General features: G+C 46.8%; 1 protein-coding gene across 6 annotated transcripts in view; it reads right to left on the bottom strand.

Moving 5' to 3' along the window:
* The window catches only part of HDAC4 (histone deacetylase 4), a 223999-nt gene that overhangs the window by 87122 nt on the left and 118823 nt on the right, over nucleotides 1-18054 (bottom strand). For all 6 annotated transcript variants that reach the window (XM_032692521.1, XM_032692522.1, XM_032692524.1 and 3 more), the window contains 4 exons: nucleotides 17900-18020; nucleotides 12880-13001; nucleotides 4514-4645; nucleotides 2559-2671 (listed from right to left, as the gene is read on the bottom strand). In XM_032692521.1, coding sequence (XP_032548412.1) covers nucleotides 2559-2671; nucleotides 4514-4645; nucleotides 12880-13001; nucleotides 17900-18020 — 488 coding nt within the window. The remainder of the gene's footprint in view (nucleotides 1-2558; nucleotides 2672-4513; nucleotides 4646-12879; nucleotides 13002-17899; nucleotides 18021-18054) is intronic.

The following is an 18054-nucleotide window of genomic DNA, read 5'->3' as shown; positions in this document are numbered from 1 at the left end:
GGCAGGGACACCTTCTACTAGCCCAGGTTGCCCCAAGCCCGGTCCAACCTGGCCTGGGACACTTCCAGGGATGGGGCAGCCACAGCTTCTCTGGGCAACCTGTGCCAGTTTTTTAACAGTCTCATTATAAAAAACGTCTTTTTTATCTCCTATCTAAACTTGACCTTCCACGTGACTGTTTGTACCCACACACTTCTCCTTCCAAGCGATTCTGAGCACTACCAGCAATTTGCCTTTAATTTAAATCACACACTGTTAGTGTTCCACATGGAAAATAAGACAGTTATTGTAAGCAGAGGAATGAAATGTTTTCCTGAGATGGCAAATGAAACAAAACTACATCCATTTTCTCTTTGAGCAATCAATACTCTGGAGTTGTGCCTCAAACTATCCCCCGGGGGTTTGGGATGAAAACAGCAGGGAGAAGAACACAGCAGCTTGATGCTCTCAGCACATGGTATTTGGCAGCATTATCAGCACTTCAAACACCCAGATCCCATCTCTGGGCTGCACAAACAGGCTGCAATTGCACACAACAATTTCTGCAGGGGCAATTTTCAGCTGTAGTCAAGTCCTTTTTACAGTCTTGTACCAACTGCAAAGACAACGAATCTCAGAGAGGGAAAAACCTTTAAAACAGTATTTAAAAACAGAGAGTGTCTATTTGAAAGGAGGTAGAGCTCTAGTCATTCCCCACTGAAGGCAAGCACTGAAACCTAAATAATGAACCTGAACACCACCTTCCAACACATCTGAACTGGTTCAAATGGGGACATCATGAACTAAGAAGCAACAAGATCCATTTCTCACGGAATGTAAAACACAAAGCCGAGAATGAAACACCAAGTTGGCAACATTATCTTTTCAGAAACACTGAAATATTTCTAAATCTGTGTAAATATTTAAGGGTGAGGGATCCTGGTCAACTGACCTTAAAGGAATCTCCAGCACTTGGGCTCTCAGCTCGTACAACTTCTACTAAGGAAGATTTTAAAGATTTTAAACCCCACTTATTTTTTCCCAAATGAAGCAATACAGGCCAATGGATCAGCTGGGATCACACAACATGGAATGCTGGCATGAAGTGCAGTTATTTTTCTTTGGGAAAGGGAAAGTCTTTGGCAGGACAGGGATTGTTTTCCAAATCATCTGTGCTGCTCATGCCTCGGCCTAACTTCCAAAATTACTGCATTACAAGCAGTTGATGGAAGTTTTCCTTATTATCTGTGTCCATTTGATGAGGAATTGGTGGTCTGGTCCCAGATGATTAGCTCCAATTATTTAGCTGAAAAAATAAATGGATAAGGAGAGTGCTACAGGCTCACATTCCCCTGCAGGAGCTCATGGAATGGTTTGGCTTGGAAGGGACCGTCCAGTTCCAATCCCCTGCCACGGGCAGGGATTTGGGGGAAGCTTCCTGCTCTGCTCATGCCACAAAAAACTGTCAAATCCACTAGTTTTTCCAGCAGCAATAATTGGGGATTTCCAGTTGGCTAAGGATACGCAATACTGACAACTCCTGGAGTAGCAAAATCAGTAACTCCATGCTCATCTTCCTGGGGCAAGAGAAGCCTCCACCTTCCACCACCTTAATGTTTACAATAATTATTTAAGTCTAGAAGGTCTCCTATGGACTTGGAATGTGTGCTGGATAATTTGGCAGGGGAGAGGCTGCAGGAGAAGGCATATTCCCCATCTTAAATACTGTTACACTACATTAGAAATAAAAATAAAGTGAAAATCTGTCCAAGACTAGAAAGCAATAAGGGCTGACATTTACACCATGAGAAGCCCTTTTCAATTCTAAGGGAATGTTTGTGGAGAACAAGCCCAAGCCTGTTCTGAGAGCCCTGATGTTAAGACAGAGTCTATATTCATGGGGAAAACAGCTAATGGGAAGCTGGATAAAAAGAAATGCACCAGTAACATCAGACAACCACACTGGTTTTCTACTTGCAAGGGAACGGTGGGAGCCAGTTACCATGGCCCACACCCTGGGAAAAGCTGGGCTCCGGAATCCCTGGAAACAGGAGCTGCCGGGCTGAATCCAAGCCCAGCCGACCCAGTCCAACCTGCCCTGGACATCCACAGCAGATGCCTCGAGTGATGGTGAAAGTTTATGGGATTATAAACTGGCACATGGTAACAGTCACCAAGTTTTCAAAGCCCCAGCTGGTTAAATCCCTTTACTCCAGTTCTGCTTTGGTCACACTTAGACTGACCTACTGCACACAATAAATTCACCCCGTACACAAGAATAAATTCCCCAAACACTAAAATACTTGCATTTGACCTTGCTAAACCACTTTATTTTTACTCTCTCCCCACTGCAAAACCACTACAAGTCACCACAAGCTGCTTGTGAGTTGCTTCAAACCAGATTTCCTAAACAGATAACGCGGCCTGTCAGCCCAGACTGAGGGTAATTCCCAAGGGCCGCTCCGAGTCACAAGCTGGGCTTTTCCTTTCGTGTAGTTCCTCAGCCTAAACTCCTGCAACCCTGCCAAACCTGGCCAGTAGCCCAAGTGGGCAGAAGCAGAGGGGGAAGGGCTCTGTACCTCTGCCGGGATACTCGTGACCGATCCCGCAATCCCGTTCTCGGTGCTGATGTTGTTGGAGCTGTTGTTTGGAGAGCTGGGACCAGATCCAGGAGCACTGTTGCATGCAGAGTCTGAAAAACACATCCAAAAGCAACTCTGAACATTCCAAACAATCGTTGGGATGGTATTTAGTCAGATAACAACCCCTCGAGCCCTGTTGTGGAGGAAAGCAACCCTCCTCCTCCTCCCCATCTTCCCCCCAAATATTCCCAAGGCTCTTAAAATACCAACAAACACTTCCAAATGGTTTGTCCAAGGACCTACTTACCATAGTTATGTCTTCTCTCCATGGGGATTTCTCTCATAGTGTATTAATAACTTTAAATATGATTGAAAGATAATAAAAGGCATGGAAGGCTTGAAGAGGTCAAACTGGAGGATGTTGGATTTGGTCTGCTTCATTTTTCTAGAAGTGCTTCTCTCCCCCTCTTTCCCCTCTCACCCTGAGGACACCTCAGACTTCCCTCAGAAGGTCTCTCACCTGGTGCATGGCACAGCCACCAGTGTTTCTCCTTTTATTTGGGAAGTTTAATAACATTAAACCTTTTTCTTCTGAACTTTCCTACTCCCCAAGCACAGGATTTGCCCAGGGGCAGGAGAACCTCCCAGCAGTGGTTCAGGCTGCAGCAGGTTCCTCATTGCTCCAGGATGGCCCAGGAGAAATAAAACCTAATTATTACAAGGGCCTGGAGTGCCAGGACACAGGGAATGGCTTCCCACTGCCAGAAGGTGGGGTTAGATGGGATATTGAGAAGGAATTGTTGGCTGGGAGGGTGGGGAGGCCCTGGCACGGGTTGCCCAGAGAAGCTGTGGCTGCCCCTGGATCCCTGGAAGTGTCCAAGGCCAGGCTGGATGGGGCTTGGAGCAACCTGGGCTAGTGCAAGATATCCCACCAGAATCCCCTGTATTCTTCAGGGATTAAACATCATTTTTATTCCCTGAAGTGGGACTTCTTAAAAAAGTTATTTTCCATTTAAAAATCCCCTTTTCCCATGAAAAGTCCAGAGTGGCTTCTTGAATCAGTTCTATATCAGTGAGAAAGGGGAGCTCCCACTGCTGTTTCTGAAGGTGTTACTGGGAGAAATGGTCACTCAGCAGAGTCTGATCTATCCAAAAATCCATGTGCCATAAAGCAATATATGAGTGACAGAAATTTGATTTCCAGCTCTGAAAGTCTGCCAGAGCTCAAGGAGTGTTTGGACAACGCTCTCAGGGACAGGGTGGGATTTTTGTGGATGGTTCTGTGCAGAAGGACTGGACCATCCCAGGAGTTGGATTGGATGATCCTTGTGGGTCCCTTCCAACTCTGGATATTCCATGATTCTTAGCTCTTGAAATCACCTCCTCCCTCTGCAAGCAGAGAGGCTCTGACACAGAGAAGTGCCCAGGGTGTCCCAAACCCACCACATTCTCCAAAGGGAGCTAATTTTGAGTTCCTTTGAATGGTGATCGTGTGCCTTTGAGTGAGACAAGTCTGGGAAAGCCGTCACTTGGTGGTACTTACCCAGAGACATCCCTAGATGGTGCTAAGAATTAACTTTATGGGAAATATCTGTGCTATCATCTCCTTTGCTCTGAGCCCTCCTTACAAACTCCACTCCCAGAAGAACATGATTTTTCAACAGGAAACTGTCAAATACAAGTCAAAACCTATAAAAGCACTGGATGAAGAACCTTTTCCTGATATCCAGCCTAAACCTCTCCTGACATGGAATGACAGGAGCTGAGTCCTGTCCCTGCCACAGGGAGCAGAGATGGCCGAGGAGACCCTCAGCCTGCTCCAGCTGAACAACCCAAGTTCCCTCAGCTTGGTTTCACCGAGGCACACGAGAGATCCCTTGCCAGACTCAGGAGCTCCTTTTGGGAAGGGCCATCCTTGGGCAGGGGGTGCCACGTTGCCTTACCCGCCGTACCTGTGACGTCCAGCGGGCGCTTCTTCAGCGCCGTCACCACCGGCCCGTCCTTCCTGCGCAGGAGGGGGCTGCTCCTCCTCTCTGCCACCTTCTGCTTTAGCCTGGATCTCAGCTTCAGGTTGGGTTCAGAGGCTGGGCAGGAAAAGGGAAAAAGGAAACAGCGTTTTGGTTACAATTATTTCAGCGGTTTTTTACTCAACTTGCAGTTGAGTTGAGTTGAGTTGAGTTGAGTTGACCTGGCTGCAGTGGGCTGCAGTTGAGCATTTGCAGGAGGTTCAGTTGAATCAGTGATCCCATAACATATTTTTGGAACACATACCTTTTAATACAACAAATGGGTCCCAGCCTATTTGACATCTGAATTCACTGACAAGGAAAGGCAATGGCATTTGAATTCAAAATATAATAAATGTCCTGCAAAGCCTTCTCTGAGTCTTCACAGACTTACAGACTGCTGAGAACTCGCTGGGGTTAGTGCAGAGAGCATCATTCCCATCTCCCAGTTTCCCAACTCTGCCCAACTTGCTCCCAACCCAGCAATAAACCCAACTTATCCAAGGAATCAACAGAGGAACGGGTGAGACGCCGGAGATGCTGCTGTTGGTCAGCGTGGAGCAGCCCCATGGGCCGAGATGCATCTGTGGTGTGCTGCTGGAATGGGCAGCTCCACGCCCTCCAAGGTAACCAAGCCCAGGGTGAGAGAGGGACACCAGGGGAAGAGGAAAGAAAACACCAAACTGGAACCCCACGACCAAACCAGGAGAGTGTTTCCTTGCTGGTTCCACCCGCTGAAGCAACTCAGCTTGGAGTCACGTGAGCCTCAAGGAACGTCCACTCAAGGAAAAGGGCCTCAGAGTGTGGCCAAGGAAAGCCAGCACCAGGGAGGAGAAGGTTTGTTTATTTGGGGAGCAACTTGGTTACATCATCACAGCCCCAAAGTTAAGCCAGATCTAAAAACACATCAAACGCTTGGAAGGTTCTGGGCTGCATTTCCTGTGCCCACAGTATGACTTGCTTTGTGGACACCACGCTTTCCAGAGGCTCTTCCAAACCTCTGCTGTGCCCAAATCCTAAGATTCCATCTCTTCCAGAGCTCCTGGGAAGCCCTAAAGGCTCTGGGTTGAGGACAGCTGGAAACAGCCAACACACTTTTCAGCTCTTTATAAAGGTGATGCAGCATCAGGATGATTTTCTCTGGAAACCTTCTCATCTGTTCTAGTCTTGAGTGAAATCCCTGCTGTGAGGCTTCAGGGCTCCTGACAGTTCTGAGAAGTGGGAACTGGCCCCATCTTCTCCCTTCCCCAACCTCTCAACACAATCCCTTTGAACCAGCAAATCCTGCACTCACACCATTAACAACCAACACACTCCAGGGCCAATAATCTCCATTTCTTTAGAAGAATTAAAACAGGGCTTACAAACTGATTTGAATTAACTAAGCCCGGCTACAGCTCTATTTCCCTCCAGTTGGCTTTGACCACTGGGTCACCTCGAAGATCAAGTCTGACAATGTTAATTGCAGGGCTCAAAAAATCAGAAGGCTGATGAATTCAAGATCAAATGCTTCAAGTTAAGCCATCAAAACAGTTCTTTGATGGAATTTTTAGGAGGGAAAAAAAAAAAGAAAGAGCTTGTCATGAATGTTTTGGACAGAAAAACACCAGCAAGAGATAAAGGGAGCGCTAAAAAGAGTGTCAGGCTCCTGGAGCTGATGCTTCAAATGCAGAATGAAGTGCATTAGCAAGGGGGGAATCATCTGAGAGGGCATTTGCATATTAAATGGCTGCATGCAAACTGGAAGAGTGGACCAGTTCGAATACAAGCAGAGGCTCTAAAACAGCTCCTCCTTAAAGTTCTCTCCAAACCAGAAGTTGACTTGGTAGCTTAAAAGTAGTCTTTGGGTACAGAGCTCACCCCACATCCTTTAACCCACAGCTTTAACCTGTCCCAAAGACTGAGCATTAACAACTGCCAGGATGGCCTGATCCAGGTTGGAATGAGGTGATCTCCAAGGTCCCTTCCAGCCCAAAGCACTCTGGGATTCTATGAAATGGGAAGGTGTCCCAGCTGGGGGCTGATACACCCATTTGAAATCAATGGAATCTAAGCTACAGCTGCTGGAAGGACAAAGGAAAACATGTCAATAAAAACTGTATTTCAGCCCAAATTTTATTCCTACCCCATTTATACCCTGCTGAAGGATGGGAACACACCAGTAATTGGGTGGCTTTCAAATACAGAGAATGAATTGGTTTAAAAAACACCTTAAAAATGGGCAGAGAAACAAAAGATTTGGGGTCACAGACGTCCCCCATGTAAAGCCACAATAAAAACATCCTTTTATATAACAAGAAAGGAATGAACATAGAAAACTGCAGCCTTAAAAAACACCTCCAGAATAAGTTGTAACGTATTGGAATTTGTCAGATTAAACTATTTTAAGGCAAAATCGTCCTGTATTTTCCTCCTTTGCTTCCTCAGCTGGAGGATCAAGTTTTGAAACACCAAAAAGTCTATTTAAAGAACTGCTCTGATTTTGTTGTTTATCCCTCAGATATAATCCCAAATCTAACATGGCATCAAGTCCTGGGAGAGCATAATCCCTACATGGATTTAATTGGGTGCTTGAGAGCCCAAAGTAGGTGAATTAAAATTCAGCACAGAACAGCCTCGAACTCACAGAATTGACACAAAACCTATTTTACAATAAAAGATGAAGCTTCCAAAACTCAAAGCATGAATTTCACCTTATTCAGATGGTTTTTAAAGTATTTTATAGGAAAAACATTTTGAAGCTGAGGACAGCTGTCCTTCCCAAGCATAAAACAGGAATTTAAGCAACACATAACTATCAATTCCTGACAGTCAATGCACGGTCAGTGTTCCCTCAGGAACACCCACCCCACTGGAAATCTCCCCAAATTCACCAATATGCCCAACCAAAGCCTTGCTAACTGGAGCAAATTTAAGAACTGGAGACTAAATGATGTAATTTCAATTAAAAAAAATCCTGTTCCTCTACCTCTTAAAGCGGAATCTTTCAAACAAACGCTGTGAAGTCGATCAAAAACCCCCCTCAGCAAACAAATGAAGCCCATGCCCAAGTGTGAGTCAGCTCCCACAAAGCCAGTGGGATTTCTGGAGCCCTGACATCCTTAATTTGGCCTATAATAAGGATTTATACAAAGAATATTCTGTTTTCCTCCCAGGAAATTAATAACCAGAACATAAGCCAAAAAGCTTCCCTAGTTTTCACAGGCTCCAGCCCAAGTTACCCCTCTCCTACGTCACTGAGTGCAGCAGGACCCATGTAATCCAATTCTTCCAACATTTATGTCACTCCCATTGTTTTTTTCCTAGAATTGCAGCCCTTAAGCTGCTCAACTAATCAGACATTAAGTCTGAAGGCAAAAACCCACCAAGTCCTGGGCAGACTTTGCCCTGTTCCCATTGCCTAGACACAGTTATGGAATAAAAGCCAACAATGCACCAGGAAAACCCTGCTCCCAGGCCTTGGACAGCTTCATTTTGGCAGCTGGGGACTGAGAAGGGATGTTATTCTGTTGTTATTATTATTATTTAATATTTTAATTATTTTCCTACTAAGCCTCACCAGCCAGGCAAAGGTCAACAGAATCTCTTCTAACATCCAGGTCACTCCAAGAGAAAACAGGGGAGAGGGAGAGATGCTGCCTGGAACCAGCCTTTTGCAACACCCAAAATTTGAATAAAGAGAAATTATCTCTTTGCTTAAGCAGCAGAGACACATATAGGGGTAAAACTGCCCAGAGAGGCTGTGGCTGCCCCATCCCTGGAAGTGTCCAATGCCAGGCTGGATGAGGCTTGGAGCAACCCGGGCTAGTGGAAGGTGTCCCTGCCCATGGCAGGGGGTGGCACTGGATGAGCTTTAAGGTCCCTTCCAGCCCAAACCATCCTGGGATTCTGTGACTCTCCATAGGATTTGGAAAAAACCCACAGCAACCAAAAAACCCAAGAGGAAAAGCATGTTAAGAAGTTAAATAATTCCCTTTAAATCTCCATGGTGGTGGTGGCAGTTTTCTAATTAACAGAGTGTTTTAATACATCCACTGCTCGAATTTCAGAAAGCAGGGAATGCCTTTAACAACCTTGTTCCCAGGGAGAAAATGAGGACAGAATTCCTTAGAAATGCAAAACTGAAATGCTCTGTTAAAAACCACTTCAGCAGCTCCAAGAAAGCTGTTGACAAACAGCTCTTGGAGTTATCAAAACAGGCTTCCAGAGTCCCTAAAACTCCTCTGCAAGGATTCTCCTGAGATTTTCCCCAGGGGATCTCAGTGAAAGTGATTAAATTTGGAAGCCCCCACATTGACCTGGGGGCTGAAATGGTCACTTAAATTTTCCCCTCTCAACAGCTCCCAACAAAACACGGACACCAAAACATATTTAGAATAAAGGAAACTACACAAAACGGGAAAGAAAAATCCTGGTGCTAATCCAGGTATTTCCCAGCAGCACCAACCAAACTGTTCTTAGATCAGTTAAACACAAGGAAGAGCTCAAAGAATTTGGAGAGGGAAGGAAAGAAATGCATCCCTGGGATTCAAGCAAATAGTAACTGCACCAGGAAAACGACTTCCTGATGAAACCTAAAAACTGGAACACAAAAACTGAAACCAAAAAAAACTGGAACAGCCAAGAAACTGGAACATAACTCAGGAAAGCAAATCAGAGGGAGGAAGATCTGAGGGCACAGGAGGCACCAGGAGCACGCTGCAAGTGTGGAGTCTTTCCCATTCCAAAGGCTTCCATGCACTTGACATCATTCCTGCACATCTCCCTCTGCCATAACCTGTGACCACATCAGGATGGTCTAAATAAGAGTAAAGACACATAGAATTCCATGGAATTTTGGAAGGGACCTTAAAGCTCATCTCGTTCCACCCCCTGCCATGGGCAGGGACACCTTCCACTAGCCCAGGTCGCTCCAAGCCCCGTCCAACCTGGCCTTGGACAATTCCAGGGATGGGGAATGTTTATTCTTCCTAAAAATTTTACAACCTGCACCCTGGAAGAGCTGATCATTCAAACTGCCTTCCCACAGCCCCCTAAGTCACCCTCTCCCCAGGGATGATGCTGGTTGGACTCCAGCCCTGGTAATCAGAACTCTATTGTGATGGATTCTGTTATTTGAGCTGCAAATATTTAATCAAATTTAATAAAATTGGGCTCCACGACACAGAGGTTTTAAATTACCAACACAAAGCCAGAGCTTTCGGTGCCAAAAATCTGAAAAGCTCACCAGCAATAAAGAACTTTATTTAGGATGGGCTCCAGCCTTCCCTGCCTTTTGTTTACACCAGACTGTTCAGGAGCCTTTCTTCTCCAAGCAACTTAACATTCTTGGCACTGGGAATTCTGCAGGATCTCGCTGTGCCAGAGCCTGACGTGCTGTTGCGTTGAAAGGAAAATAAAAGAAAACAAGGAAAAATCCCCAAATTCTGCCCTGAACTTGTTTGTATCCCAGAAGATTAATGCTGGTACCCAAAAAGAACAAGTATCAGCCTTCTGGAAAACCCAAATCAGCTCCACATCTTCCTGTCTGAAGACAACCCTGCCTTTGGTTGCTTCCCTTTCTTAATAATGTGATTAGATCCATTTATCAGCCTTAATTCCCCCTGTCTGCCAGGGTTTTATTCTACAGGAGTCTTAGGGAGAACTCAGGCTGGGAAGCAGCACAGGGGGAGATGTGCAGATGTTTTCCTTCTCCTTCCAGAACCCTGGGAGCAAGAAGGGTGACCCCTCCTCAGACCCAGCCAGAGAAGGTCCCCGGAGGGGATGAGCCGGGGAGGCTTTGGAGCATGGCAAAGTCCATCCATACTGTGGGAATGATTAACAGCCCAGGAATGCATCACCTGGTTTCACAAGGCATAGGGAAGAGCTAAAAATCTCTTGGAATCAGGCTGGCCACAGGGATGGCACCAAGGGAAGTGCATGGAAATGCTGTGATTGCCCAGAGGAGCCTGGGAGGTCTTTCCTCCCCCAGAAGCAGAGATTGGAGGATGCCCTGCCTTCAGCAAATTCAAGTTTTTGGAGTCCTTCAGGAAGGACACAGGCAAAAGTACCACCCCCAAAGGTCCAGGGGAACCCTTCCCAGGGAAAAGCCACATCCTGGAGCCAATTTCTGATTGCCTTCTTGTGCAGCTGAAATGTTTGGCACTTGTCACCCAACCAACCCACCATGCCCGGGAGGGGGAACAGATGGGAATGCAACCATGGATCCAGCCATGGATCCAGCCATGGATCCAGCCAGCAGGCCACGTGCTGTGGTCCAGAATGAGAAATTCCCACAGACCTGGGAGGCAAGAGGCACAGGGAGCAGTGTGGAAGTGGATTTTTTTCTCATGAATGAACAAAAAAGCCCAAGTTTACAAATGTCACAAGAATTTCCTATAAGGGTGGGGAGGCCCTGGCACAGGCTGCCCAGAGAAGCTGTGGCTGCCCCATCCCTGGAAGTGTCCCAGGCCAGGCTGGAGCAACTTGGGCTAGTGGAAGGTGTCCCTGCCCATGGCAGGGGGTGGCACTGGATGAGCTTTAAGTTCTTCCAACCCTTCCATCCCAAACCATCCTGGGATTCTATGAATTGTGTTAAACCATTCACTGCACCTTAAACCTGCTCCACTTCTATTAGAAGAGCTACCATAAGAATACCCACAGCCCTCCCAGAAGGAAAGGGAGGGTTGCCAGATCTTGGGAACTGGTTTAGGGCAGTTGATTTGAGCCAAGACTGTAGTAAATCCACAGGGAGATGTGGCTGACACTCCATCATCATTCCTGATTGCAAGGACAACACAGCTTTTGACTCCTGGTGCTCATCCCTCCCCGTCTGGAGATCCACAAGACCTGAGAACAACCTAAGGAGCACCTGCAGAAGGTGTGAAGTTCAGTCATATCCCTGCTTTTCTCCCACTCCACCTGTGGACATTCCCTGTCTCTTTTCTCAGGAAACAAGCAACAGGACAAGAAGAAACGGCCTCAAGTTGCATCAGGGGAGGTTTAGATTGGATATTGGGAAAACTTCTTATGGAAAGGGTGGTCAGGCATTGGAACAGGTGGAGTCAGCACCCCTTGAAGTGCCCAAAACCCACGTGGATGTGGTGCCTGGGGACGTGGTTTTGTGGTGGCCTTGGTCGGATCTTGGAGGTGTTTTCCAGCCTTATCAACTCGGTGAGCTTTCCAGAAAAGTGGTTTTCTCTGATTTCCAACATACAGCTCTGTGTCCCACCCACAGGAGCAGCTCTGCTCCCTGCCTGGCTCTGGAAACTCGGCCGTTCCCTGAAGGCAGCAGCCGAGGATCCCGAGCTGGCCAGGCTGGGAGCTGAGATATGGAGCTGGGGATCAGGGCCAACCCAAGCAACCTGGGTTACACAGTGCAGAGCTGAGAAACAACTGACCTGCCCAGAAAACCCAGACAAGACAGGACTGTGGAGGGGGGAACCAAGGCCTCGCAGGAAGCCCCGACGTTCCACTGGCAGAAACTTTTTTACTGACTTTAAGTATAAACCTGCCAGTGAAATGCCAACCCCCAGAGAAATCAATTTTTCTCGATATTTTTCTCACTCAGCAAAAATATACTTGGGCTTCAGACACCCAGATCTCTGCCTTTAGATCTGAATTCGGGAATTTGCTGGATTTTTGCATGGGTTTGGAATTTTTATGACTTCTTAAAAGCACCAGATACAGCTGCCTGTGGTTATTCCAGTTCTGCAGCTTCCTAGCATTGCAAAGATAAAAATGCTGATCCACACACGCCATTTCCTACACATTTCCACCACTGTTTTTGACCAGCATGGAAATGGGAGCTGGTTTGGCAAAGCTGCACATGTTATCTCCCCAAAAAAACCCAAACCCAACATTTGATATGATTTCTGTACAGCAAATGGGTTCCAGGATTGTCTGGATGCTTCAATACAGTCTCTCCAAGAGGAGCAGATCAACAAGCAGCAATTCCTTCTTCAGTTTGTTTGGCAGCCAAGTTCAATCTTCAGGCCCCTGGGCTAAACTGGGAAATCTGAACATAACCTATCTCCTGCTCTTCCTCCTGGTTTCTCTAAAATCTTAAAAGGAAGCTCCTGAGGTCCCTGGGGACAATTTGCTGTCTTGTGTTTTGAGTTGGAGACAGTCTGGGTCCACATCTTGGAGCTCAGAGACCACAACATCTCACAACCTTTGCCACACGACACCCGCAGCAGCTCCAGCCTCCTGCGAACACCGAGCACAGAGCCTGGGAAACAAATCACCTCCCGAAATGCAGCTTGTTGGGACCATAAAATCAAATCAGGGGACCAAATGTGACAGCGAAGGACAGCGAAGGAACGAGGGCCTACCTGTTTTCCGGAGCGGGAAGTCGTCTTTGGAATCGTACATCCCCAGGACCGGGTGGTTGTAGGTGCCGGATACGCCGCTTTGGGGAGGGGAACTCTGGTCCAGAGAGCTGTGCTGGGTCTTCCTGCACAGGAGGAAAGACAAGGAGAAGCTTTAGAGCAGGGACACACACAGGGGATGAGTGCAGGGTCTGGAATCTCAGCGCCCAACGGGGCAAAGGCGAGACTTCAGTTCTGGCTTTGCCCTTCTGGGCACTCACAGGAAAAAAGACCTAAAATCTCATACACAGGGAAGCAACTAAATTTAATTTTCAGTGTAGGAATCACCCTGTGAAGGTATTTAACCATTAGTATAAATTCTAAGCCTGTACTTGAGCTGGGTTTTGCAAAGTCATGTTCTCGAATCTAAGCACAGGTGTTGTCACCCCCTCAACTACAGCACGAACGACCACTTTCCCTTCTCAGAATGAAACCAGATTTAGCAAAGTCAAACCCAGATTTTCAGCACAGGCTCAAAGATTTAAGCTGGCCAAGAGCAGCCAAAGGTGGTCTCCTGCCTTTCCTTCGCTGCCTCCCAACCCAAGGGCTCAGCAGAGCCAGGGCCAAAGCTCTCAGCACCTTCCCAGCTGAACTTCTCCAAGCTGATAATTTATTGCTTTGTTTGAGCAGGCTGCTGGAAGTAAATTACAGTCTGTTTGCTGAGGATATTAAATAATGAATGAGTTTTCTCAGCCTCCCACCAGTCTGTTGGCTGCATCTTTCTTACTTAATGACTTGTGCCCAGCTCTGCTGTTTCTCAGGAGCTCTCCCAACCTGGGAGAAGTCTCCAGTTGGCAGAGGAGCTACACCAGCAGAATGACTGATTTAGCCATACAGGTGACAGTCACTGGGCTCTTACAACTCAACTTTCAATGAACAGAATTTAAACCCTCTGTTTCTTCTAAATCCTAAAGAAAACGGGACCACAGAAAGCAGCACTTCGTTAAAAAACAGAAGGGAATATTTGAAATTTTACATTGTCTGAAAACCAGGCATTGATGGAGACCTTGGTGGAAAATATGCTGATACAAAAGGTTCTTTAAGGAACAAAAATGAGCCATTCCCCATTGAAAACTGCACAGATTCATCCAATTCCCTGAGCAGTACCAATCCCAAATCATCCCATTCCTTGAGTGCAAGCTCGAGCCAGAAGTCAGGGGAGATGTAGAGCATCAATTCCACTGCAAGTCAAACCCTTCAAAACCAAGGGGCTAATGAACCATCGAGAAAACACACTGAATTTTCTACATGATTTTGTTACCAAAAAAAACCCCTCTGAGAAGTTCATTTGAACATCTCCATCCCCATTTTCCACACCCACAGACCTTCGGGTGGAAGGTGCCCCTGCCCATGGCACAGGGTGCAACGAGATGGGCTTTAAGGTCCCTTCCAACCCAAACCATTCCATGAGATCTTACCAGGCACTGTGGTCCACTGTGTTCTCCCAACCCTTCCTCTCACACTCCCGATCTCCCTGACTCCTGGGGCTCCCCCAGGGCTGTATTTCTCCCGTGTGACATTCCCAGCCCCAAACACCCCCCTGTGCTTTAACCATCACCTGCCAGCAAAACACACCCCAACTGAAGGATCTCTGAATCCCTCCCAAAAACAGAAGGGGCTTTCTCTGCCTGGGATCTGCTCAATCCATGGGAAGGCAGCACAGAGAGATGTTTCACTCCCAGGAAGCTGCAATCCCAGAGCCCTGAGCCCCCTCCTGTCCCACACTGACATTTCTGGCTCTGCACGAGCAAGAGGTTTTTTTTTTCCTCCTGCCTTTTTTTTTTTTTTTCAATCATGACTTCAAGCACACAATTGAGTACATTGAAGCTCTTTTCATCCCTTTATAGGGAATGTGCAGGATTTCAAAGGGCCTGTTTTGATGTGCTCTGGGGCTGCTGAATGACAGAGATTGAGCTCTGCAAACAGGAACACATTCCATGGCTTCAGGACTGGGATGTGACGCTGCTCCCAGCAAAAGGCACCGCTCTGCATGTCTGTTCAAGAATTCCAGAGCTGCTGAAGGAGAGGAAATGGTACATAAATGGAGCCTGCAGGCATTCCTGAAAGTACATCCCTTCGTTTCAGGCATCCCCTGCTCTCTGAGGTCCCTCAAACACCCCTGTGCAGATATAAACTTGGACTTGATGATCTCGGAGGTCTTTTCCAACCTTAATGACTCCATGATTTTATACTTTATCCTTCAAACGTGTTCACCCAACATACACTGAATATACCTTCAAACATATGGACCTGTGCTGGAATGTTTTGTGCACACAGGGTGGAGACACCTGGGAAGGTGGGAATAAGGTAACGCCAAATTTAATGTCTGATTTCAAGCATAATTATATCTCTCTACCTCCTCACCCTGCAAACACTCAGTTAAACTCCCTTTTAACATGGAGTGGCTGCTTCCAAAGCATTGCTGACAACTTCCCAGGGAAATCCCAGCCTTGTTTGCTGAGCCCAAGGTGCTCCTGACAAGCCACTCTTAAGGATCTCCCAGAGCAAAACCTCCTGGGAGTTGAGCTGTCCAGGGGGCTCAAAATCCACAGGAGGGACAGTCTGATCAGGAAATTCCAAAAAACCTCTCCTGCTGTTGCCTTATCATGGAATTTCAGACTGCTTTGGGTTGGAAGGGACCTTAAAGCCCATCCAGTTCCACCCCCTGCCACGGGCAGGGACACCTTCCACTAGCCCAGGTTGCTTCGAGCCTCGTCCAACCTGGCCTTGGACACTTCTAGGGATGGGGCATCATCCTAGAGGTCTTTTCCAAACTTCAGGACTTGGTGATTCCATGTCAGCAGGACACCTTTCATGTCACAGCCACTGCCATCATACCCTCAGGAGATGCTGTTTTTCCAAGAAACACTTTCAGTTTTTTTCAAGCAAGGAATTCACAAACCTTAATAAGACCAAAAGGAAGTGCTTAAAAGCTGGTGTGTCATTTCCAAAGGCTCTTGCAGCATCTGGTACCACTTAATTGCCTTCCCTGCTCACAGTGGGAGCATGGGGAGCATCTCCTGCAAGGCTCGTTTGCGTGTGTTCGATCCAACCACCACCCAACTGCATCACATGGCAAGTATGTGGGGACATAAATATCTCTAGAACTGAGCTGGTAACCTATGAGATGCCATATAAATAAATACTAATATGTAAGGAATTTAAAGGTTCTTTGAAATAGAACAGAAAGGAAAAATCTTCCTCAGCTCCTGCCTTAAGCGAAGGGTGCGTCTCCAAACCCTCCACCCCGCTGCCATGTGCCCTCCCCCAAGGCTGAGCTGAGCAACTCAGCACTGACACAAGCCCTAAGAAAGATCTGTGAGGCCTCTGAGGCTCTTCCTTCCACCCTGGGTTAGAAACCAGAAGACCAACCCTCACCCCACCACAAAACAGCCGAGGGAATGGGCCTTAAATCCAGCAGAAAAAGGAAGGATCCTCGTGCAATGGTTTGTGTGTTGTCTCTACCTGCTGGCATCCCTGGAGCATCACAGGAAGGGGATGTTGGGATTAGTGAGTGCCACGAGGAACCTAAACAATATATTGGTGCTCAGAAAGTCCTCAGTATTAGCTTAGAACAGGGTAGGGAACATCCTGAAACCCCAAACATGAGGAATAACCTCCTGCATCACCCCTGGCCCTGCAACACAGAGAATGCCAGGATGGTTTGGCTTGGAAGGGATCTCAAAGCTTGGGAGGGACCTTAAAACCCATCTTCTTCCATGCCCTGCCATGGGCAGGGACACCTTCCACTATCCCAGGTTGCTCCAAGCCTTGGGCACTTAAGGGATGGGGCAGCCACAGCTTCTCTGGACACTCTTAATTTTTACTGGCTTTCTACCATTTCTGGATTAACTGTTATTTTAACCAACTGTTAAACGGAGAACATGAAGGCTCAGAGCCTTCAACCACCTTTAAGAAAATCCCCAAGTCTCAGATTGGATTTTCAGAGATGTATTAAAACTGCTCAATCTCCCTGGACTGGAAGAACATTTGAATTCTTCTGCCAACTCCACTTCAGTAGTTCTGTCCTGGCTCAGAGCTGGGAGAGCTTTCAAATTGCATTTCAGCTCAGTTTCTGGAATTTGGAAATATCTTCTGGCTATGACCTCATCCTCCCTGTACACATGTTCAGTTCTTAAGACTTGAAGCACTGTCAGAACCTCAGCTCGAACACGAATTTCATGGTAAAATGAGATGTCCTTCATTTTTGTCGTTCAAAATGTCATTAATTTTATTCTCACTAATGACAACTTCTGAAGCACTTGGGTTTTTTATTTAATGGAATCATAATGTTACAGCAGTGGAAGTTTTCAACTCATCTCAAATTTCCTGCTTGTCTTTTATACATGGAAGGAGTGCTTTTCTGAAGCTGAAAGTGGTTTCTTGGAGACCAACAGCTGAAAATTTCCAGCTGAAAATCTGATTTTCCAGTTGCAAACAGAGATATTGGGGCAGTTGTGATTGGAAGCGTGGACAGGACTCACTGGATGTTTCCAGAAAGAGCCAAATAAACAAACCTTCCCACTTTGAGAGATTGAGAGGAGCAGAAAGTGTTAAAGGCTTTAAAATGGGAGGTTGCTCAACTATCCTGATCTGAAAATCAGTGAATCACAGAATCTCCTGAGTCGGAAGGGACCCACAGAGATCAGTGAAATCCAACTCCTGACATGAACAATTATTCCTCAGTTTCCTGAAGTTCAAGTTTTACACCACCTGAAAATCAAACCCTGGGTGAAAAGCTGGACAACTTCTACAGGGTCACGTGTAGGACTTGTGAGTTGGAATAACCGTGGATTAAAGACAGCAAAGGCCTCAACGCACAAAACACCGTGACCGTCCCGGCAGACATGGCAATTATTCCCACTGAAACCCTCTGGAAAGGGCACTTTGGGAATTCTAGTTCATTCCATGAGCACGTCAGGCCTATTCCCCACATCTCCAGCAACTGGGAAGAGGCTGGATGCCAAGGCCAAGCCCCACTTACCCGTACCAGAAGCGAGGGTCACTGGAGATGCAGTGATTGAGATTCCGGTGGGCCAAGGCCTTCTTCTTATTTAAGACAAATTCCTGCAATTTCATCTTCACTTCTGTGCTTGCCACTGCACCTGCAAGAAAAAAGGAAAATAAAATAAAATACAA

This window comes from Chiroxiphia lanceolata, chromosome 7 (genome assembly GCF_009829145.1).
Source record: "Chiroxiphia lanceolata isolate bChiLan1 chromosome 7, bChiLan1.pri, whole genome shotgun sequence".
Taxonomy (NCBI): Eukaryota; Metazoa; Chordata; class Aves; order Passeriformes; family Pipridae; genus Chiroxiphia; species Chiroxiphia lanceolata.
Note: the sequence above shows the minus strand (reverse complement) of the source record. Positions and strands in the feature narration are given on the sequence as shown.